This window comes from Monopterus albus, unplaced genomic scaffold (assembly GCF_001952655.1).
Source record: "Monopterus albus unplaced genomic scaffold, M_albus_1.0 scaffold136.1, whole genome shotgun sequence".
NCBI lineage: Eukaryota > Metazoa > Chordata > Actinopteri > Synbranchiformes > Synbranchidae > Monopterus > Monopterus albus.
In genome coordinates, this window is record NW_018128016.1 from 851,282 (window position 1) to 874,913 (window position 23,632).

The 23,632-nt window shown below is 39.3% G+C and overlaps 1 protein-coding gene across 4 annotated transcripts in view; it reads left to right on the forward strand.

Moving 5' to 3' along the window:
- The window catches only part of LOC109967819 (ankyrin repeat and BTB/POZ domain-containing protein BTBD11-A), a 158,927-nt gene that overhangs the window by 110,932 nt on the left and 24,363 nt on the right, over positions 1 to 23,632 (forward strand). For all 4 annotated transcript variants that reach the window (XM_020613655.1, XM_020613653.1, XM_020613654.1 and 1 more), the window contains exons 3-5: positions 9,157 to 9,364; positions 16,262 to 16,414; positions 19,666 to 19,831. In XM_020613655.1, coding sequence (XP_020469311.1) covers positions 9,157 to 9,364; positions 16,262 to 16,414; positions 19,666 to 19,831 — 527 coding nt within the window. The remainder of the gene's footprint in view (positions 1 to 9,156; positions 9,365 to 16,261; positions 16,415 to 19,665; positions 19,832 to 23,632) is intronic.

The window sequence follows — 23,632 nt, forward strand, 5'->3', positions numbered from 1 at the left end:
GGCAGAGCTCTGAGTCACTCATATTACCAAGTGATGATTAAACGTCCTCACTTTGGCCCCTGGGGAGCTATGGGCCATGACAGTGTGTCAGAGGATAGTGGAGGACTCTTCCATCTCAGTCCTCCTTTAGAGTCTCACCATCATAATGTCAGGTTGCGTTTGGTAAGAAGTTGGCACACCTCACTTTGTCTACTTGAGCTACTGACTTGTTTGTTGATCTCTGTTTTAGTCAGGCGCACACCATTCAATACACTTAAATCACATCTGGTCAGTTGTCTGGTTGATGCAATATGTTTTAACGTGTCAGGATTTTAATTTTCGTTTGCATAACTCGGTATAGGCCTGGTTTACCATCCTAAAGACCTGAAGCCAATTATCTGGCTCTAAATGCCTGTGATCTTTATTTGCACAAGGTTCACACAAAGTCTTGTGCAAAGTTGCAACAGTTACAAACTGTGCAAAACAAAGTAGAACTGTAACATGTTTAATTAGAAATGTATAGTTTTTTCTTTCTTATACAATGAAGAAACATTCCAGGCTCAAAATGTAGATGCTTTATATCCCTCTTAGTACTTTTATGATGACAATGGATTGAATAATTAGTTATAATCTGAAAGGTGATAAACCAACAGAGAATTATCACCTGGGTCTGTAGTTACATTCAACTTTACATTTACAGCATTTTGGCAGTTTCACTCTCACTACACAGTGTTTATTTCAGCCACAGCAGCCTTCAGTGAAACAGCTCTAAACACCACTGCTCAGCGCCAAACAGCATACAGAAAGGTCCACGTCTAACTGTTAAATGCAGTGGAGCTAAAATTGCTCCATATCTGTGAGGTGTGTAAATAAGAAAGTGTCTGCTATCAACTAAAAAGGTGATAATATATCAGGTTTGTATTTGCACCTTGTTGCTGCTGCCCCGATAGTAAGTGGGCAAAAATCTCAGTCATTGCAGGTGCACAAATTACTTGTCACTGCCTATAACTACTACTCAATCAAAAAAGAATATTTTGTTAGAACTACAACGTGGATGGGGTGAAAACTGTTTCTTTCGAATTTGGAACCTCCACATTCAAGGGTTTAGCATATGTCCTGATAAAAGATTTCCCAAGCAGTTTGCATCGAGCCCGTTGAAAGATAAAATGATGCCAAATGTGTCCGTGCTTCTCATCCATCTCATTTTCATTAAAAATGTTGCTCTTTTGATGGATTTGGGCTTGCTCCTTCCCAGACGAGGCTCCATGCTCAGTAGCTGCAGGAGATGATTCTCCTGAATTTGCACCCTGAAATGTTCAGAACTCCCATTAATAATCCCCACAACTTTTTCCCTAATTGTGCACCAAGTGGAAAAGGAAAACCGGCATATCTTTGCAAAAATGCAAACCACAAAGAATGAACATGGTAATGAGATGTTAATACCTAATGAAGAAATATTTGATGTGTGAAATGAACAGATAATAGACATTGGCGCATTTTCACAGAATCGACAAATTCTGTGCAAGTATGGAAAGTCTAGACTTATTAACGGAATCTTTAAACCACCTCCACCCCAAACATACAGTAGCAAGAAAATGGCCACTGGATACTGAAGGAGTGCATAATTTACTAATACACTGCACATGACTTTTAGGTGCTGAAAGAATTCAAACTTTGTAATACAAATATGCATAATCTTCCCCATCCAGCAATGCAGCATCCATTAAACAACATATTCTGCTGATGTATGCCAACACACTTATTAAAAAACACCAGTCAGACCAACTAAACCTCACTCAAAAAGACAATAGTCATTATAACTCCACTTAAAATATGAGAGGAAAATGAAATCTCTTATCACAGAAAAATGGAAATGTATTCTCTAAAAGTTGGTCATTAGCATTACTGTGTGTCTCCAGTAATCAAAATATAATCTCATATTTCATTACTTTACAAAACACTGTACTGGACTCATGAATAGTTTGGGGTCTAAACTTTTATACTGCTTTGCACAAAGAACCCACCCCAGTTAAATTATTCTCCATCAGGGGAAACATACTGCTCCAAGTACATTAACACAAACCACATCCCCCGTGTCTTCCTGTTTTGGGAACATAATTACACTGTGCTTAATTGTACCTGCTGAAGAGAGGTCATAGTGTAAGTTGAAGTATTTTATAAGAGCAGTCTCAAGTTAAAGAGAGCAGCCTTAATTTGGCCCTTATACTGACATTAAGAATCCACAACAACCTTAAGAGTTGGCAGCAAATAGGTTCAGCCAGGTCAAACAGCTCTACTTTGTAAGTCCTTCACTGCCAGGAGGTCGACTTTAGTTTTTAATGAAGAAGAATTGTTAAGTGTCTGATATATGTTGTTGTGGAGCCAGGTGAAAAGATTTCATCTGGAATGACCTGTTAGTAATGTTAAAGCATTCAACCCTAAACTTGCATTAGTTCCTATGGACTGATTATAAAGATGAAAACAAGGTAAGTATAGGTTTTGTAGCTGTTGTATGACTGAAATTAAAGTGGTGACGTGATTATAATAATGCCCGTCTCCTGTTTGGTCCACCACTTTGGCCCAGACTAAAACATATCAGCTACTGGAGGATTGCCATGCAACTTTGTACAGACATTCATGTTCCACAGAGGATGGACCCTTTTGACTGTGGTGGTCCCCAGACTTTTCATCTGGCAACACTAACAGGTCAGACCTCTCACTTACCTTGTGAAATATCCTCAAATCTATAGGATAAATTGGCCTAATTTTTAGCATGGATATGCATGGTGCTCCGAGCATAAATCCTACACTGTGTTCACATTGCAGGCCTTGATGCTCAATTTGTGTTGTTGGTTCACATTCATGTGTGAGTGACATGTATCAGGCTCCAGTGTGAACACCGCTGCGCTCCTAAATTGCCACAAATGTGCAGATTTAACTGAAAAGTGAGTCACAACATTAACAGCATCATTAGTGTGACAGTCAAATTCCTGTCAGTCTGGCTTGGTCAGAAGCTTCTCCATAAATGTTAAACAACGGTTTCCCCACTGACCTCCATCACTGCTGTTGCTCTTCTGTGTTTATTTTTACCAGTCTGTGAAGAGCTGGCACTGAATGGAGATGACAAACAATATGTGTAGAGGAGGCAGACGTTATAACAACCGCATGCTAACACGGTCAGAGATCAGATAAGAATCAGCTCTGGGAGATAAGATCTGATGTGAAAAAATCAGATTTGGCATCAACCGCATGCTAACATGGTCAGAGATCAGATAAGAATCGGCTCTGGGAGACCAGATCTGATGTGAAAAAATCAGATTTGGCTTGTTCACACATCCATGAAAATATCAGATCAGAGTCACTGGTAGGGGAAATATTTGCATTTTGGTCACTTCAGCATGTAGCCTGACTTCACCTGTGTGACAGTGAGGTAGACGTTTGTAGTTGAGGTAAATATCTTGACAGTTATTAGTTGGATTGGCATCAGATGTGATGATTTATTGTAATAACCATTTACTTATTAGTTACATGAAAATATTCACCCCATAACTTACATTGGCTGTAATATACCAGTAAAACATCCATCATTTATCTATACCGCTTATTCCTGAATAGGGGGCGGGCAATCTCAGCTAGCACTGGGCAGGGTCCACCCTGGACAGGTCGCCAGCCTATCACAAGGCTGACATGTAGACAAACAATCACAAGCAGACCAAGAAAAGGGAATTACAGGTTTTGTAGCAGCTGTATAACAGTTTTAGGTGTTGACATTTCGTTCTATGTGTGCGCTTTTGCTCTGTGTTGTTACACCTTTTACCCTCTGGAATACGAAATAAAGTTTTGCTCGATAATGAGTCCTTCCATGTGGGAAGGCCTTGACTGGCAGAGAGGGAGACACTAAGCTGTCCCCAGTGAATAATTCAAATGAGATGAAGCATGAACCCCATAAGAGTGTTGCTCAGATAATTACAGCAAACAAGATGGGAGAAAATGTTGTCCTGCTGACAAAACCAAAGTCAAAGAACAATTAATGAAGGCAAAGCTTGATTGTGGGCCCTGGTGCTGGCTCTAGCTCAGAGGGACAGTGGTGGTCCAGCTGTTTGCGTGGTGGCTGTCTCTAATGTTTTTTTTTTTTTTTTTTTTTGTGGTGAAAAACTAGATGTGCTCCATTATCTTTGGACGTGGTGAGGTTACAGAGTTCTGTTTTTGCTCATCAAAACCCACGGGGAGTGTTTTCTTATCTTGGACTTAATGGTTCTCTGTTGTCTGTTTTGTGGGTTGCTCGTTCTGTTTCCCACTAAGCAGGTTGTTTCGTAATGCAAATGCATATTTCGGTCCTCCTTGTTTTATCTACTTAATCTTTATTAATGTCTCACTTCTCTTAATATTCTGGCAGACAGCGTCCTGCACAAACACACAGTGAGTATCGTGGGGGCTTCCTGAGTACCCGGGGTAGAAAGGTTTTTTGTGCTCAGTTTATTACGCCTGCTTGAGGTTTCAAGCTAAATGCTCCTAAGCACAAAACATGCATACCAAGCAGAGTCTGCAAGCTGCAGAGTGTAGTGCACTCAGGAATCCAGGTCCCATATCACATTTACACCAGGAGCTAGAAGAGAGTGAGGAGCTGTTCTTGGAGCTGTCTTCATTTGTTTGTTTTGTCTGATGAGCAATCCAAACCCAGGAGGTTCAAGTTACAAAACCAATAAATTCTCCCATTTGAGTAGTTGCAATAAGAGAATGTTTGGCATTTTTATTTATCTCTTATTAACATTTTAACTGGTTTACTGGGTAAAGTAACACACTGTAAAAATCATTTAAAAATCATCAGAACAGCACAAACGAGTTTAGTAGTAATTTTTCATGTTTTTTTTTTTCTTACACACTGAGTGAAGTTCAGATCAGTGCAGGCCTCAATATACAGATAATATATTGAGGAAGCCAAGTGAAAAAGATTCCTTTAAAACTGGCACAGAAACATGAACCTCTGAAACATCTTTACACAAAGAAACCAGGAGTAATATTCGAAGGAGAAAACATTATAAACTGAGAAAAGATAAACTAATACACTCTGAATATATATGCCATCAGAACAAAACAAGGACTTTTGCAAACTCCTATTACACCAGTCCCTGGTGGAAATTAAAATGTGGGAATTGTGCACAATGCAACAATAAAACTAGACAAACCCGTTTCAGTCATCCACATACGGGTATGAAAATACAAATCAGGGGAGTCATTTTATGCAACACAACGGGTGTCATTTATTTGTTAATGTGTCCTTGTGGAGAAGTATGTGTAGAAAAATGATATGTAGGAAATTAAAACAAAGAATAGCAGAACATCTGTCTTTTTGCAGCACATTTCCTGGAAATGAATTATCCATTGCCTTCACTACAATATGTGGGAATGGAGAAGGTTTGTTTGTCAGAGAGGGGCAGACAGAGAGGATGAGGAGAGAGACATTTTGGATTTTTAAACGAGGCATTTTAGGTCCAAGAGGGTTAAATCTGATTTGAAACCATTCCTGTAGAGTCTGTTGGAGTGTATTTATTTTTCATCAAGGCTTTTAATGGACTATGTGAAATTAATGAGATGTGCATATGGTCCTCTTTGATGTATTAAAATGAGTTGTTTGGATGATTAAATGGTTGTTGGAAGGATACATGACATTGATTAATTAATGTTTTTGCTCCCACTAATGAGTTGGAATGTTGGAGAACAGTGTGAAATGTAAATGGTAATGTCAGTCAATCTATGGGTTTATCAGTTTATTTGTATAGCGCTTTCAAAGCCACAGTCAGTTCTTCACACGATAAAAGGAGATGGTTGAGACCAACACAATAAAATAAATTAAACTGACATGGAATAGAAGTTATAAAAGAATATATGTAAAATATATATTGTAACGTTTCATAAATATACTCTGGATATACAGTATATGTTGTAGACTTATGATAATTGATTTGCAAAGTAGCTAAAAACTTTTACTCAGGTACTGTACTTGAGTACAATGTTGAGGTGTCTTTACTTGAGTATTTTCATTTTCTGCTGCTTCATACTTCAACTTCACTACATTTTAGAGAACAGTATGGTACCTTTTATTTGCTACGATGTTTTTTGATAACTTTAGTTACTAGTAAGTTTTCAGAGACAGGTCTATAAAGCAAAACCCAGTATAATTATAAGACTTTGTTGATCTATGGTGGGTTAAATTTACAAGTGACCCATCAGTATGTGAAGTGTTTCAAACTGTACAAATATGAGGTAGTTAACATTAGCTCGACTTTTACCAACTTCAATATTTAATGTGATGTACACAATAATATGTCAGCAAACATAATCCAATAATATGATTTTGAATGTAGGACCTTTTACTTGTAACTGAGTATTTTTACACTGTGGTATATATCTGAGTACTTCCTACACCACAGAATATTTCTTTATACATTTTGCAATGAGTAGCATGAATAACATGTTTCTCAAAAAAAAAAAAAAAAGATCCAGATGTATCTAAGACTGATAACATGTCTGTATATAAAGAAACCAAAACCAGCCTCGGGACTCCACCCTGATGAAGGCCTGCTTCCCAAAATCATTTGGTAATAACTGTTTGATATATTTAAGAAGAGGTATGTGACGTGTCCTGAGTGTTGATATCTAACATGCCATATCTCAGCACACATCTTCAACCAGTTCACCACAGTCATGGAAACAGGACATGATTTGTCTTGTTTTCAGTTATTTATTGATGCCAATTCGTTAGATAATTGTCTGTGAGCAGCGTGCTCTGTTTACATGTCAGCTCTGTGAACTTTGTCAGGGCCCTTTAGTCTAACAGATGGAGAACCTCAGGGTTAGACTCACCGTGTCATCTGTGCGTTTGTGGAAGGAGGTTTCAAGACAGCCAACTTTCCTCAGACTGGGTATATTTGGAAGAAACAAACAAGATCAGAAATGTGTGTATGTGTTGTGTTTACTGTTGCACTGCAGCTCAGTGCTTCAGACTTTGACACTGTTTTCTTCACATATAACTAATGAATTCACTATGGGTAAGAGAATTCAGACAGTGGCGCAGTCTGCTTTCCAAGTGTCTCCATGTTCTCCTGCAAGCCTGAAGCTGTGTAGTATTTTAGTAAATCATTAAATCCAAAGGAGTAGTAATCTTTCTGAGAAATCCCGCTGCAGTATTTTCTCTCTCTGAGAAGCATCATTATTCTTGAATGCATCACTAATGACCTCATCTGTAAAGTGCCATGAAGTTGCCATAATCCTAAATCTGAGAATTTTTTCTGCCTTTCTATTACAGAAGTAAGAATTGAATTTCAGACTTTGAAATGTACCTCCTCTGGTGTTCAAGACTACTGTAACTGTAAAATTCTCTGTGACTTCTCTGTGACTTGCATTTGTTCCTTTTTCCTTCTGTGCACAGACAAAACATGAAATATGCTAAAAACAATAGACCACATTTGTCATGTACAATATGTTGCCCAGAAAGAGAGTCTGCTTGTGAAATCTGTCCAGTTACAGAATGAGGGGTATTGTGTGTGTGTGTCATCTTGTGAAAACAAAAAGTGATCTTCTTTGTCATGAATAACGTTTTACCAGACAACTACAAACTGTAGACAAATTTGGTTAAGTTAGTATCAATCAGTTTACAGACTGACTTTGTTGTTCAGCTTGATTCACTGAACTTTGCATATTCGTATGTGTGTACATAGTTTTTCGGCCTAATGTGTAATTATTCAGAATCAGCTTTATTGGCACAAGGAATTTGACTCTGGTACAGCAGCTCTCAATGTACAATGCTCTTCCATAAGGCAACAAGTGGACAAGATAAGACTGAGAGAACAAGAAAAGAAAAGAATGTGCAAATTAGAAAAATAGATGTGCATTAGGAAAATAAAAATAAAGAACTTATAACCATAGAAATATAATATCCACACTGTTTAGATGTAGTTTTTCAGATAAATATATGCAAAATTATATTTACAGGTATTGCACTGTTGTCGTTCTGTTATGCAGTCATGAGTTCAGTGTTCATCAGAGCAATGGCCCAGGGGAAGAAACTGTCCTTGTGCCTGGTTGTTTTGATGTTCATTGACCTGTAGCGCCATCCAAAGGGGAAGAGTTCAAACAGATTGTGTCCGGGGTGTGGTGACCACACCAAAGGGCCAGCGGTTCAACCTCCCGTCTGTAGGCTGACTCGTCACAGTCTCAGATGAGACCAATGACTGTTGTGCTGTCTGCAAACTTTCAGAGTTTAACACGGGTTGTTTGAGTAGAGGGAAAACTGCAGTGGGAAGAGCCCACATCCCAGGGGGAGGGCAAGTGTGTTGATTGTCCAGGTGCTGGATCTGGTTTTCCACAGTGTCACGATCACTCATGACATTTATACTGTGCTCACTTCCAGTAAAGGTGGTTATGTACTGATTTACTGGCAAACAATGCACAACTTCTCACAGTCTGCATTGTCAAACACCAGCATAAAGCTACAAATACTCAACTACTCTGATTTCCATTTGAACTACAGTCACTTATGATAGAAACAGTGGTAAAAGCAATGATTTTTTTTTTAAAGAGAATTGCTTCTTGATAGAACTGCATAATTAAGGCATATCTGTAGCAGATGTCAGCCTACAACCACTTTTCTACTAGTAAGGAGTTCTCAAGGCTTAACAAAGCTTTCCATATTCATTTGACATTTAGCACACACACATGCTCAGTGACACAGATACTGTAGCCTCTCCATGCCTCTCTCAGTGGTCACAGCAGAAAACAGGGAGAAAAGAGAGACAAAAAAAGAGCTAGAGATAAAACAAGAATAGAATAAGAACTCCCACTCTTAAGTGATTTACTGAGAGAGGCACGATGTCGTAAGGTTTCATTTCCAGGCAATTTTCTACCCAGCAAGGATTGTGTGGGCTAATGTGTATGACTAAATGTACAGTGAATCACAGGGTGTGTGAATGAGGGAGTGCATCTCTGCCTCATCACAGAAGTGCTAGGAGTACTCCTGTGTCAAAGGAGTGGTGTAGGAAATGCATTTGTGCTGTGAGAGAAATGCGTAGGATTTTGTACAACACATTGTAATTTCATCTGTAATGAATTTCTCTTTGTGTCACCAAGTATCTTTAACAAAATCCATCTGCTGTTCTCGTGTGTCAAAATATCTTCCAGGTGACTTGGTCTCCCGGGCCATGCACCACCTGCAGCCACTGCACATCAAGAACCCCAGCAACGGGACTCCGGTCCACCAGAAGACCAACACCACGGTGCACTGGGAGCCTGAGGCGCTCTATACCCTGTGTTACTTTATGCACTGCCCCCAGATGGAATGGGAGAACCCCAACGTCGAGCCCTCCAAAGTCACCTTACAAACTGAGAGGTGAGTCCAGCAGTGACCCTGGAATTGATGCTGCTTTCATACAAGAAGCTTAGTCTGAATCTAAGAAGAGTTGGCACTATGAGCTCTTTCAGGACTATGTGACTGTTGCTGAGTCAAACTATTATAACTGTCTTGATAAAATCTTTTCAATTACTGCTTTTAAATTGTTATTAAGAAAATAGGAGAGATAATACACTATAGAGTTTGTCCTAGTAGATAAGAAAATCACACCGCACTTGTTTTTATGTCTCTGTGGCACCTGTGGATTATTTTGTTGTCACCTCCCACCCATATGTCTCTAGTTTCCCTCTGCATGTAAAAATGGGCATGACATCTCTGCAGTAGGAGCAGACAGAGAGGAAGCATTTTGGCTTAGTACATTTTTTCTGCAAACCCACAAACCAAGTGTGAAAACTGGATCAAATTTTAACTAGTTTCTTGCAGATGTTCTCACAGAGCTCTGCAAAAATAATCTTGATATTTAATTTCACCCTTAGTAGATGGAGGCAAAAGCAGGATGTGACATAGGAATGGAGGGTGTGCTTCTGGAGCGAGATGGTCTGGCCTTGAAGAGGCCAAAAGTACACATGCATTCAGGGGCTTTATGTTAACACAAAGTCAAGTCAATAACGCCCAAGTTTATCAGAAGTTACCTTCTAAATAGCACTTTTCTACCTTACCAGACAAAGTGCCTTACAGTTTCTGCCACCCATTCACACACCTGCAGCACGGGCAACATCAATGCGATAAGAGAGTTCCTCCCAGGCGCGTATTAGCATATCACGATCCATTGAGTTGATCGCTGTTGTTGTGGCCACATTGAACACTTGTAGGACAGGAAATAAAAGTTGATTGTGAGTAGAATACTTGTGACTTGGCTGGAGTTTTGTATTACTTTTCCTTAATAAAATATTGCGTAATGAATTCGGTTCATTCTTTTTGAATAACCCTGTGTAACATTTTTTGGGTAATAGATTTGGTGATTAATGTATCCAGGTTACTAGCAACAACAAAGTGGCATTTACAGTATGTATAGTTGTCATTATTGATGCTGCAGTGGCTTTTGTATTAGCCTAATTCAAGTGATTTACCAAATTTACTGTATACTGTACTGTACCTGGTGAATATGACACCAGTTGGTGACATTTCCTGACTCTGAGCAGTCAAAGATCCCCTGACCTGGGTACACCATAGTTGTACGGGATCAGTGTAGCCAACACAAAGCAACATTTTTGTCTGCATTTGGAGAATCCTTTTAAAAGCCTGCAGCAGGCACTTATGACATATCAGCTCTGGAAATTCAGACAGCGCTGATATTGAATTTAGTCTTGCAGAGGGCCGACAAAGAGCCATTCTGACAACAAATCCTTTTTCAACAATCAATGTTGCCAGTTAGCTTCTCTATCTATAATGTGTGGATCTTTTCATCCACTCATCAAACTTAAGACCAAGCAGTAAGATGATTTCTATCTATTCTAAAATATTTGTGTAAGATAAAACTCAATCTCCCAGAATGTCTATCACCCTTTCTTCTGGCACTCTATTCACACTGTAAAAGCTTTACATTTAGTGGGGACAACTTCCAAATGCTGTCCTTCTTGATACATAAGGGTAGTAGCTGAAGGTTAGTACAGACATTTCTACTTCTTTGCACTCACTTTTTATTTCCCCTGCAAGCATAAGATGCTGTGTGAGCTGGTCAGATTCAGGTTCAGGTCACTTTATTAACACCCGAAGATAGATTTGTTTGCAGCGGAGTGACAATTCTCAACAGACAAATAAAATAACGCACAACATATTTTAACCATAAAAACATATTAAAAAGACATGAGAAACCATAAAACATCAGACTTGAGAAGAGTACTACAGCTTATTAAACCCAGAAATGGCAGCAGGACCAAAACTATTTTTATACCGTTTCGTTCTGCATCTTGGCACTGGGAACCTCCATCAGGACGGGAGAGGACAGAACTCCTGAAACAAGGGATGCATGTCATCTTTTAGAGTGGGAAAAGTCATCCTCTGTAACTGTTTCGTATACAGTTGTACAACTGGGCAAACCTGCACCTCCCGTCGGTTGACTTGACCATTTTACAGTTTTCTTCAGTGAATTCCTGGCCCTTAAGGTCGCGTGACTAAACCATACTACCAAGGAAACGGACAAGATAGATTCAACAAAGGCCTGATAAAACACAGTTATTATTTGATTTGATTTGATTTGATTTGATTTATTCTTTCAAGCATGTAAAGACAGTTGATATATCAACACACATAATTTTACACATATCCAACAAATGCTAATCCAATATCAATTTGCTTATACCTAGTACATGCTTGAATGGAGTAGGAAGAAGTCAGACTTATCCAGTCCTACCCCATGAATACAGCAGACAAGAAGGATCTAATGGTACTTACTGATCTCTGGTCAGGTTCAGGTGATGAGCCCTTCTCTGCAATTCTTCTCCTGTAAGACAGAGTCCAGAATTATTTCTGAAAAACAGTTGCTATTTTTAAAAACATATCATCATGTTTAATGTTAATATCATAAAGCACAGACCACACAATTCCTCCTGAACTCCACATTTTTAAAACCTAAATTCCTTAGATTTCTCTAGATCTTACAGTGATACTTCTCTGTCAGCAACAAAGTGCATTTAAATTACGATTTTACTACATATCATCTCATAATACTGAGGAATAGTGAGAGTGATGAGTACATGAACTTATTCTTCAGGTGGCACAACAAAATCCATTGCGACCAACATTGGGGTTTGCTCCAATGGTGTGATCCCTATACCCCATCTTATGCACAATTCTTATCGCTCTTTTTTGTAATATATACAATGGTTGAAGTGAGCTTATGTATGTATTTCCCCAGTTTTCATATTCATTATAGTACAAAATAAGATAATTTCTAGGGATAAATTCCTACACACAGCCTCACAGTTGGCCTCAACACTCAGTTTTGCATCAATAATCGTGCCAAGGTATTTGTAATATTTCACAGTCTGCCCACTGATCCAAGTAGCATTACTAGTGTGGGGCTTCCTCCTAAACTCAATAATCATGTCTTTAGTTTTAGTTATATACAATAAGAGGTAGGATTCCTCACATCACTGAACAAATTCTTCAGTAATTCGGCCTTGACTGGTCTCATCCTCTTCAAGCAGACTAAAGACTGATGTCATCTGCATATTTAATAAAGGTTCTGTTGTCGTGTCTGCTCTGACACATGTTTGTGCAAAGTATAAATAGCAAGAAGAGTGACAACGCACACCCTTGTGGTGAGCCTGTAGAACATATTTTATCTGCAAGGGTGTCATCCACCCTCACTCTCTGTGTCATATTTATTAAGAAATCCAAAAACCAGCCTGCCAAATTGTTGCCTGAATCAAACTGTTCTAAGTCTTTTAATCAAGATGTGAGGATAGATAGTGTTAAAAGTAGAAGAGAACAAGCAAATAAAAGCTTTGCATGAGTCCCACCTCCATCCAAATGTTTAAAAAGCAAAATAAGCTAAGTAAGAGTAGCATCTTCTACTCTTCTGAGGTCTATAAGCAATTGCATGGGATCATGTAGGTGCATAGTTTCTGACCTCACTGGGTTTTTCAAATATCTTCAGTACAACTGAGGTCTGAGCTACTGGCCTAAAATCATTTAAAACCTTTGGACAGCTGACTTTAAGAACTGGAACAGCCACAGCATCCTTCCGTATTAAAAATCCAGTAGAACATGGCACTTGGCTCCTTTGCACAAAGTTTCAATAGGTAACCACAGATTCAATCTGGTCAGTGCTGACCCTGGCATTGACCCCGGGGACTGATGGGAGCTGAGGAGACTTCACTTGGATGGATGTATAGATGGATAGATACTATTACTCCAGTCTAAAGAGATAAAACTCCATCTCGATGACCCAGGGGAGCCAAAGGAATGTCAGGCTGAGTGACATGCCAGCAGACTCTTCCATCTCCCAGGAAAACATTCTCTATTTAGCATTCTGCTGAAAGGTTGAAGACAAGTAGAAAGGGCCTGAATAACTCAGTGGGGTGAGATAGAGACAGAGTTTAAATGAAATAAAATAATGTTTTGGGGTTGTTTAATGAAGTTTCAGTTAGGTCTCTGTGAGGTGAAAAGTTACTGAAGGGAAGTAAATTGCACCTGAGCTTTAAATATCAACCTGATGTTAAATCAGTCTGGTTAACCACATCAGTTTCTGAAGAAAGACAAAGACTCTGGGGGAAGTTCAAATAGAAGCAGAGGTGCAGTAGATAATATGTTATGACATATTCAGGATCTTCGCACAGACATTTATTCCAAAGGAGGAACTGTTACACTGGCAGCTCTGGGTGTTGGTTATCGCCGCAGGCCTGCACATCTGTATCGATGGATGTTGTGTTTTCATTCCAGACTCGGCCTCCCTCTTTTCAAACTCAGAACAGTAAATATGTCTTTCAGGGACCAGGCATGAGTTAGAGCATAAGCTTTGAGAAAAGGCTAAATGGCATTGAAGGCCTTCCCTTAAAAAAGCTCTTTCAAGACTAGGTGTAAAAACAAGATGAGAAACTGATGCACATAAAGAGTAGCCTAGTAAAACGTATGTCAATATCTAAAAGCTTCTGTCGTGATTAAATATATGCTTACAGCAAATTTACAGAAACACCACACAGCTGCTTACTCAACAAACATCACAGTCCCAGAAGGTTTCTCTCAGTTTGGTATGTGCTTCTGTTTGAATTCATTTTTTGTGAAATCGTGGTTGCCAGAGGGTCAAGAGGGAGAAAAGCTCTAAAGGGGCCTTTACTGATGGAGCCATAATATAATTTAACTCACTATAACATGAAATTAGCCCATTTAATGAAACAACTTAAGGATTTCTAATGTGCATCTGAGACTACTTTATGGTTTTAAAAGCCTTTAAGGAAATTAGTTTGTTTTATTATCATCTAAACCAGGATATGGCAAGTCAGAATTTCCCCTAACTACCATAAGTAATGTTTCCTGTAGAATAACAACATTTGTTGTTAAAATTAGCCTGAATCATTCCATTCATACAAAGGGTATAGTCACAATGGCTACGCACAAATGGAATAACAAATCAAGCTTCACAGCCTTGTGAAGGGGATTTTTAAGTGTGTCCTTTTTACCAGTGACCTGCCCATATTAGCCATATCCCAGGGTTGTTCTGTTTGCCATTAGTTGACTAATGTAGAGTAGAGGAAGAGAACATTGTGATGAGTCTAAGGGAATAATTAGCATGAATGGGCTGGATTTACTGAGGCCACGCTGTCAGCGGATGGACTCATGAAAATCTTTTTTTTTAATTATTATTATTAACTTTATCTCATTCAGGAAAACAGTGAAGTCTGTCATTTGTAATTTGTGAGTCAGATGAAACAGTCTGAGATTTCTACCTGTTTTTTCTTCTGACTGTCCACATGTGAAGTGTGGACAGTCAGAGAGCACCAACAACTTGCTGAGCTCTTCACTTTCATAACTTTCTCAGAAACGACATTCCAAGATAAAATAGCACATCTCATAAATACCTGACTAACATCTTCCAGAGGGTTTTGGCAGTTATAACTGTCAGTGTGTCCCAGTGGAGCGTGGTTCTGATTGCTGGGAGATGTGAGGCGTTGTAATCCTGTCCTCTGAGGAGCAAGTAAGCCACTGCACGGCACAGCACAGCAGGACTAAAGCACCGAATCATAATAAAGTTTCAGGGTGGTTCAGGTTGAACAAGTGCAGATGCTGAGCAGCCCCTGGCTGCCTACTGGAGGTGTGCAGCAGGGACTGGTGCTCCAGGTTAAGTTTGCACAGACTAGGGATATTCAATAAAACTGTAACCCTCAGTGCTTCTTCAGAAGGAGTTGACACAGGTTCATTCTCCATAAAAATATTAACGATGACACATATGAAATATTAACATTACTGATTTTGATTTTTAAAAAGGTACTAACAGCATGAGGGTGCAGTATCTGGATCTCATTATGTTCTGGACTATCTGAGTTATAAATTATGAAGGCTGATTTGGTGAAGCTGCTTTTTCATTTATCTGTAAGGGCATCTCTAATTAGAAAGTTTGTGGCTATCCATGGTGGACCAGGGTCTTTATTAGGTGATTATATTATGAAACCCAGCTATGTGTTTTAAAGGATATGCCAATATTATCAGTTTGAATAATAAACCTGGACTCACAAGGGTCATTTTAATCATTTGATTGTATATTGATATAGCCCCTAACATTATGTGTGTGTGTGCAGTCTACATTTGTAAATGGAAATAATTAAGTGGCTGAATTTTTCTGCTACATGTGTCGATATGACACTTGTCAGTGTTTTATTATGCTAGCACATTTATATTTTCTCATACTTTAGCATGATTTACTGTTAAATTGCAGGTTGTTATCCTTTTGTTTCTTCTTTCATGTACAGTTTTGTACATATGTATTAAAGGTGCAACTACCAGTTGTTTTCAATATTGATTAATCCACCAGTAATTTGTCTTTCACTGTCTGATTAAATGTTTGATTGATAAAACAACGAAAAGTGAAAAATGTAGTATCTGAGTAGACAGTGACTTCATTAAATGTCTTATTTTTGATTTTGTTTTTGAGTGAACAAAAGTCTAGAATTTATTATAATGTAAGAATCAGCAAAGCAGCCATCTCTTGAACCATCAAATGTTTGGCATTTAACTTATCAGAACAGTTGCTGATTAATTTTATTCTGATGGACTCATTCAATTTCGCAAACATCGCAGCTCTAAAATGTTTAAATGTTTTACCGATACAGCATATTTGTGCTGTGTTTAATATTTCCCTTGTATCCTTCCATTCTTCATTCATTTGTTCATTTTACCAGTGTAAACCCTTTAAATTTCGTCTGGTGTCCCCTACAGGCCGTTCCTGGTACTGCCTCCGCTGATGGAGTGGATCCGGGTAGCGGTCGCACACACTGAGCATCGACGAAGCTTCTCTGTGGACAGCGATGATGTGAGGCAGGCTGCCAGGCTGCTGCTCCCAGGAGTGGACTGTGAACCACGACAAATAAAGTAAGAACATGATACTTGGAACAAAATGTACTGCAAGCAAACAGCTCTGTGAGCAGGAGCAGCCGCACTGCTTCAGTTACACCTTTAACTGTGTGAAGTAATGTTGGTTTACACCTGTTTAGGACGCCTGTAATGCAGCAGGTGTGGGTCCTGATTCCAATATCTCAGCTCAGAAATCTCTGAGACCATGAAAAAGATTTAATTAGTGTAAGTGCATCGGTTCTCATGCAGAAGAATACATTGTGTGCCTCCAGATAAGCCCCATATACGGTATATAAAGATGACGTGACAGCTCCAGCACATGAAGCCACCACAAGTCGACTGCTCCTTGGAGGCTAATTGCAATATAGGTCATAAACCACGCCCCCTCCATATTAGTGGATGGGACATGAGCCAGACTAAAAATTCAAATAAAACATATTTTTTCCAAAGGTGATTTCTCTTGTATTAGGTAGATATCACAGTCCCATGTCTGTTTCTACTGCACAGAATCCGGTTGCAAAATTCATCATAAAAGCAAGATAAGGGCCCCCATATACAGTGGGTACGAAAAGTATTCAGACCCCCTTAAATTTTCCACTCTTTGTTATATTGCAGCCATATGCTAAAATCATTTAAGTTCATTTTTTTCCTCATTAATGTACACACAGCACCCCATATTGACAGAAAAACACAGAATGTTTGACATTTTTGCAGATTTATTAAAAAAGAAAAACTGAAATATCACATGGTCATAAGTATTCAGACCCTTTGCTCAGTATTTAGTAGAAGCACCCTTTTGAGCTAATACAGCCATGAGTCTTTTTGGGAATGATGCAACAAGTTTTTCACACCTGCATTTGGGGATCCTCTGCCATTCCTCCTTGCAGATCCTCTCCAGTGCTGTCAGGTTGGATGGTAAACGTTGGTCGTCATGTTTAACATGTCATTTTGCTTCAGTGGCATTTTGGTCTGTTTCACCCAGATAGATGAGTCGGTGTGAAAATGTGGGAAAGATGGTCAAAAATGTGATTTAATGTGCTTCTCTTAAAAGCAGTTGTAGGTTTGGTGGTTGAATAAAAATGGGAAGGAGAAAGCTGTGTGACCACACAAAGCAGTTTTGAGTTTTGAGATTCAGTAAATTTGCCACTTCCCCTTTTTTTAACTGTCTTCTTTTTTATGTGGTGTCAAATCTGTGAAAAAGAAAACATTTGTTTGTACATGACCCGGTTGTACTTTTCCTCAGATGCCTGGTAATATCTAACATCTTCAGAATGAATCTAAATGGTAAATCATAATAATGTGGTTTATGATGACATATGAGTGCACTTTTCAAAGTACTCTACATCAGGATATTTCATTCTGACTGACAAGATGTACTTAACATGTACTTACCAAACAAACAAAAACACTATCTTTATAATAATGACCCTCATCAGTCAAATTAAATATTCTTCATATTTTATATTAGAAAACCAGACAGGAAAATGTTGTTTTTACTGCGCCAACCAAACCAGTGCTTTCAGATGAAGACTTTTAAAGTGTAGGTGAAAACTAAAAATCGACAGTATGAATCTTTCATCACAGGAACTCACAGGAATTGCACATTAAATAGTTTATTATTGAAAGAAAAGTGGATGAATAAATCAATTATAAAACAAACACAAGTGAGAATACATGGAGGACTGCAGACTTAATCTAAACGATATCCGGGACTCACCGCTCAGCAGGGAGGGATTTCATTCATGAAGTGCTGGAGGAAGAAATGGGAGGATGTCTGACCTTCGCTCCCATACTTATGTCTGTGACAGGAGGCTGTCAATATGGGGTGCTGTGTGTACATTAATGAGGAAAAAAATGAACTTAAATGATTTTAGCATATGGCTGCAATATAACAAAGAGTGGAAAATTTAAGGGGGTCTGAATACTTTTCGTACCCACTGTATATTTTGTCTACATGTTTGCATAATGGCAGGAAGTGGCCATGCCTCATCCATCTTTGTATCCAGCCTATTGCTTGAACAGAACTAGTTGTAATATGCCTGTTACATAAGCCAGACATCCACACTGTCAACTGTCATCAGAGAGCAGACTGAGTTAAAAGAAGCAAAACACAAAGCAAACAAGACTTTATAGATGTTGTAAATAGTGTTTTGATCAGTAATAGGCAACTTCCTGGCACTGAGGGAGTTCAGTCATTTCAGTATAATAGCAGGACATACTGTAATAAGTCTGACTCATTAAAGAGACTCTGATGTGCCAAACGACTAGTCACACTTTAGTGCAGGAGCTTAATCAGGGTTATTTGCTACACCTTTGCTTTTTGTTCTATGATAAGTTAAGGTTTTAGGAAATGAAGATGCATATACAGTACAGTAATATTATCATTTAGTCTTGCTCTGGTTTTCAGATTAGAAAGACATGGTGGAGTGTCTAATAGGCTAGTCAGTTTTGTGTTTTGTTTTAGCCCAACAAGCAGATTTTAAAAATGGCATTATAGGTCAGTTGTTGGTGATCCCTTATCTTTTCATCTAATGGTATTAACACGTCAAAATGGAATCTCTCCAAAAGCTAAACTAAATTGTGACGTTTAACAATTAACAAGTTTGTTCGTGATGTTTGATAGTTACTAAACAAAATGTACGCTGGCTGTGGGACTGTTCTTTATGGATCTGTGTCCTCTTCTGTTTCCCCCTCTTGCCTCTTTCTTTTACAAACACACAGCAGTCACATGGTCATGCACAATATTGTGTTGGTGTCAGTGGATTAAGAGTTATCACATTTCAAATACTTGCAGAGAAATAATAAATGAAACACTGAGTGGTGTGGGTTCCTAATTAACACCTCTTAACATACTGTATGTGATTGGCACATTACGCTGGACAGGCGACATGAAAGTGACCCTGTGGAAACTTGAGCTGTGACGGCTGCTTGCAGCGTGGATTAAGAGACTTTGCAGGAGACATGAGCGACTAATGATGAGTCATAGCAAAAGCCTTACCTGTAGAAAAGCTACTTGAAGAAAGCCAGAAGCAAAGCCATGTTGACAAATGCAAACATTAGTGAATTGATTTTGAGTGCAAATAGCTCAATATTTTAAATAGACTAACAAAGTTGCAGATAATTTTATAATACCAAGAGCTGAAGCTGTGAAAAGCAGAGATAGTCATTTTCTATTTATTGCAGTGTATACTGAAGATATATCTCAAAATCCATTTCAGAGATAAGCTCCCACTTAATCACAGTAATAGATTTGCTGTTTCCATCTGCAGAGCGGAGGATTGTTTCTGTGCCACCAGAAAGCTGGATGCAGCCTCCACAGAGGCCAAGTTTCTGCAGGACCTGGGCTTCAGGATGCTCAACTGTGGACGTACAGACCTGGTCAAGCAAGCCGTGAACCTGCTGGGGCCTGATGGCATTAACAGCATGAGTGAACAGGTGTGGCACTTAACACACACTATTACCCAGGAACAGGGAAGAGTTAAACACAATAAATTGTGATTTTCTAACAAGTATTACCTGGCAAACCTTCCCAGTTTACACACATGCTGTGCACAGGCTGCTCCTTATGAGTAATGCGATGTGTTAAATTCTTACGCCATGACACTTTTTAAACTCGCATTATTTACAAGAAAATGTTGGTTTCTTTGTGGCTGCGTATAATGAGGTTTGTAGGAATCCATTATACCAATTTGCAGAGATACGGGCAGCAACTGAATTCTGGCTGTGACACAAACATCACAAGGCTTCTTCTCAGTCAGATCTAAATGCAAATATCGTACATGCTGTACCAACTAATATCTGGAGCTGCATTGTCCATCAATGATAAACATTCATAAACACACAGTGACTGGTAGTAGCTTTGCATTACAGCCCTACTCCTTATCCCAAAAATTAAGATGAAAGGAGTGATATGTCATTCCATCTGTAAGCTCCTGGACTGAGCTTTATATGGACTTGGTTTGACCACTGAGTCGAGATCTTAGCGTTACTGCATCGGATTGCTAATATCATTTGGGAATTTCTACCCTCCCAAATCAGTGAAAATAATGGTTATTCCTTGCACTGCTGTCTGCTTACTATTGACAGTTCTCAGATACTCTAAAATCTCAAGATATGTGTTTGTAAAAGGCCCCTTTTGAATGATTGATTTCTAATTCAAGCATGTATTGTAAAAAAGCCATAAAGAAAAAACAACAAAAAAAAAAACACAAATGCAAATAGCAAATGCTCCTGACTGACACTTTTCTCTCCTTTCGTCACATACTGTAAATATCAACACGGTGACATACAGGCTTTTGTTTCCTTAATGGTGCAAAGGAACAGGCATCATTATAGGAGCACTAAAGTAAGATCTGTGGTCTGTCATCACAGCTGAGAAGCATTTGAACCCGTCACGATGATCACTAGGATCGACCGTCTATCACCCTTTAGCTGTATGCTTATTAAGTAGGTCGGTGTCTGGGAAGTATTTAGGAATGAATCAATGCAAAGGGGTATCAGTCGCCAACATAAAGCGCTTTGGTGTGTTAGGAATGAGTCGTAAAAGGCGTTTGTTGAGGATAATGGCCCATATCAGACATAAGATTGACATCTGTTTTATGGAAGCTCGTTCAAAACACTTTAAAATCTGCATAGCTTTACTCAATATAATCTGATAAATGGGAGGGACTCGCTGCCTTGGTTTAAAGTTCGTTTGTTATTTTTCTCTTTACAATAACACTGGCAAAGCTTCGCCCTGCAGCTCAGAGCATAATATGTGTGGGCGTGTCATGCTCAAGAGAGTGCTCAGTGCATATGGTGGCATAGATATACAGAGATGTTATGCTAGGAGTTCCACAGCCCACCCAAGCTGTCGCTCTTGTTGAAAAGACATGGCTATTTTGAGGCAGTTATGATTATGTGTGGTAAAGTAGAACTTGCAACTCCTGGAAGTGTCTCTGATTGATGAGGAGGAAATGGGCTCTGAGTTGTATGTGTGTAAGAACACTAAGTATAGTTTACTGCAGTCTTCATGCATGAACATACAGCTTTGCACATATTCAGAGACTTGGGGACCAAATGATTTTGTTTTGGTTTCCCATACAACTAACAAGCACGACTGTTGCTAAGCTCCTTAAAGAACTGTCTCCTGAGGGCTTTGCTGAGAGCATCCATGTTTTTTACAGGCTTGCCTTCATAATGCATTCATGGGTGTTTGTTAGGTATGATTATGAATCAATGTGCTCACCTCCAGCTGGTGATTAAAATAATTTGGGTGCTCTTTGAAAGCAGATCAGCAACAGATTTGAAACAGGGCATAACTCCAATCAAGCAATTTGTTAATGAACACCTAAAAGCAAACATCCCTCCTCACTGAGAAAACATCATCACAAATTTATTATGAATCCCTGTTTAAAATGCAGCAAAGTGTTCAGACATGAACACTTGGGACAGTTATTTGTCCACACACATAATGCATATACCTGCCAGTATTTCCAGGTGTATTTAATTTGTATGACTGAGTTTAGCCTTTTGAGACATCCACAACATGTTCAATCATTTCATAATCATAGTTTATTTTCATAAATTATATAGCCAGGTAAATATTATTCAGTGCCTGCTTGGCAACACTAATGCCTGCTTGTTTGATGCATGCTTGTAGGAGCTGGAGCTAAATCCCAGCAGCTATCCATTGCTTTGTCCAGGGTCTTGGGTTTAGTTTCTGGGGCTCTCTCTGAGTCTGTTAAACCCATGGTGAAGAACTTAGGCGTGCTCTTTGATAATGAGTTGAAACTGGGTCAGCAGATCAGTGTGGTGGTTAAAGCTGGCTTCTACCAGCTTCGTCAGCTTGCTAAGGTCAGAGCCTTTCTCAATCAGAGTGACCTGGAGATGGCTATCCCTGCCTTCATTAGTTCCAGGGCCTGACTTTTGCAATGCCCTGTATGTAGGTCTTAGTCAATCTTATCTTCCTTTTTCAACTCCCACTGGTTCAGAATGCAGCTGGTCGCCTTTTAACTTGTACTCCAAAACACAAGCATATTGCACCCATTTTGCATTGCCTCCACTGGCTCCTTGTACATTTTAGGATTGATTTTGACCTTTTGCTATTAGTTTTCAAGACACTACATGGTCTCATACCTCCTTATCTTACTGAACTCCCGAGTTTTTATACATGTTCTAGAGCTCTTAGATCAGCTGATCAAGGCCTACTGGAAGTTCCAAGAACTAATTACAAAAGATGGGGGGACTGGGCCTTTTCTGTCACCACTCCCAAGCTGTGGAACACTTTACCACTTGTGGTTGCTTTTAAATCCAAGTTAATAACTTCTTTATCTAAATTTACTTTACTGCTCCTCTTGTCTGTTCTACGATTTTTCACATCTTCTACATTTTCAAGTCTTTGAACAAATTCTACAACTATTAAAATGCTTCCAAGAGGAAAAAGAGCTAATAAACCAGAAGCGAACGAGGATGTTGAGGCGGAAGAGGATTATATTTCAGCGGCGCAAGTAGCTGAGATGTTGAATCAGCAGAAGCTGATGTACACCGCACTAATGTGCCAACAGCAAGAAAGCTTCCAAGGCTTTGTGAAACTAATTATGGAGACAAACAACAAGAGACCCGACGACATGACCAAAGAAATACAGGAGATAAAAACGAGTTTGCAGTTTACCCAACGAGATGTGGATGCGATTAAAGCAGCCATGGGGGAGCAGGAAATACAAGCCAAAGAGACAAGGCATGACGTCTACAAAACTTGTGAGAGTCTAATAACTATAACGTATAAAATGGAGCAATTGGAAGCACAGTCCAAGAAAAAAAACCTGATCTTCGAGGGAATCAAGGAGACAGCTGGAGAAAGCTGGACGGATGCGGAATGTAAGGTGAAGGAGATTTTAAAGGACAAACTGCAAATTCATCAAGAAATAGAGATGGAACGGGTTTACAGAGTCGGGAAACTTTCTGATCGTGGACCGAGGGTGGTGATGGTCAATGTTGAAAGAGAAAGATAAGGCAAACATTCTGCAGCAAGCAAAGAAGCTTAAGGGAACTAATATTTACATCAACGAAGATTACCCCGAGTCTGTGAGGAAGAGAAGAAGGGAGTTGATGCCGATGTTAAGGGAGGCCAGGGCGAGGGGAGACATTGCGTTCCTGCGGTATGACCGACTAGTGACCCGACCTCGGAACCAGAATCCTGGACCCATGACCAGCACTCCGAGGCAAGGAGAGTATGAAGGGGCCGCTGGACCCTCA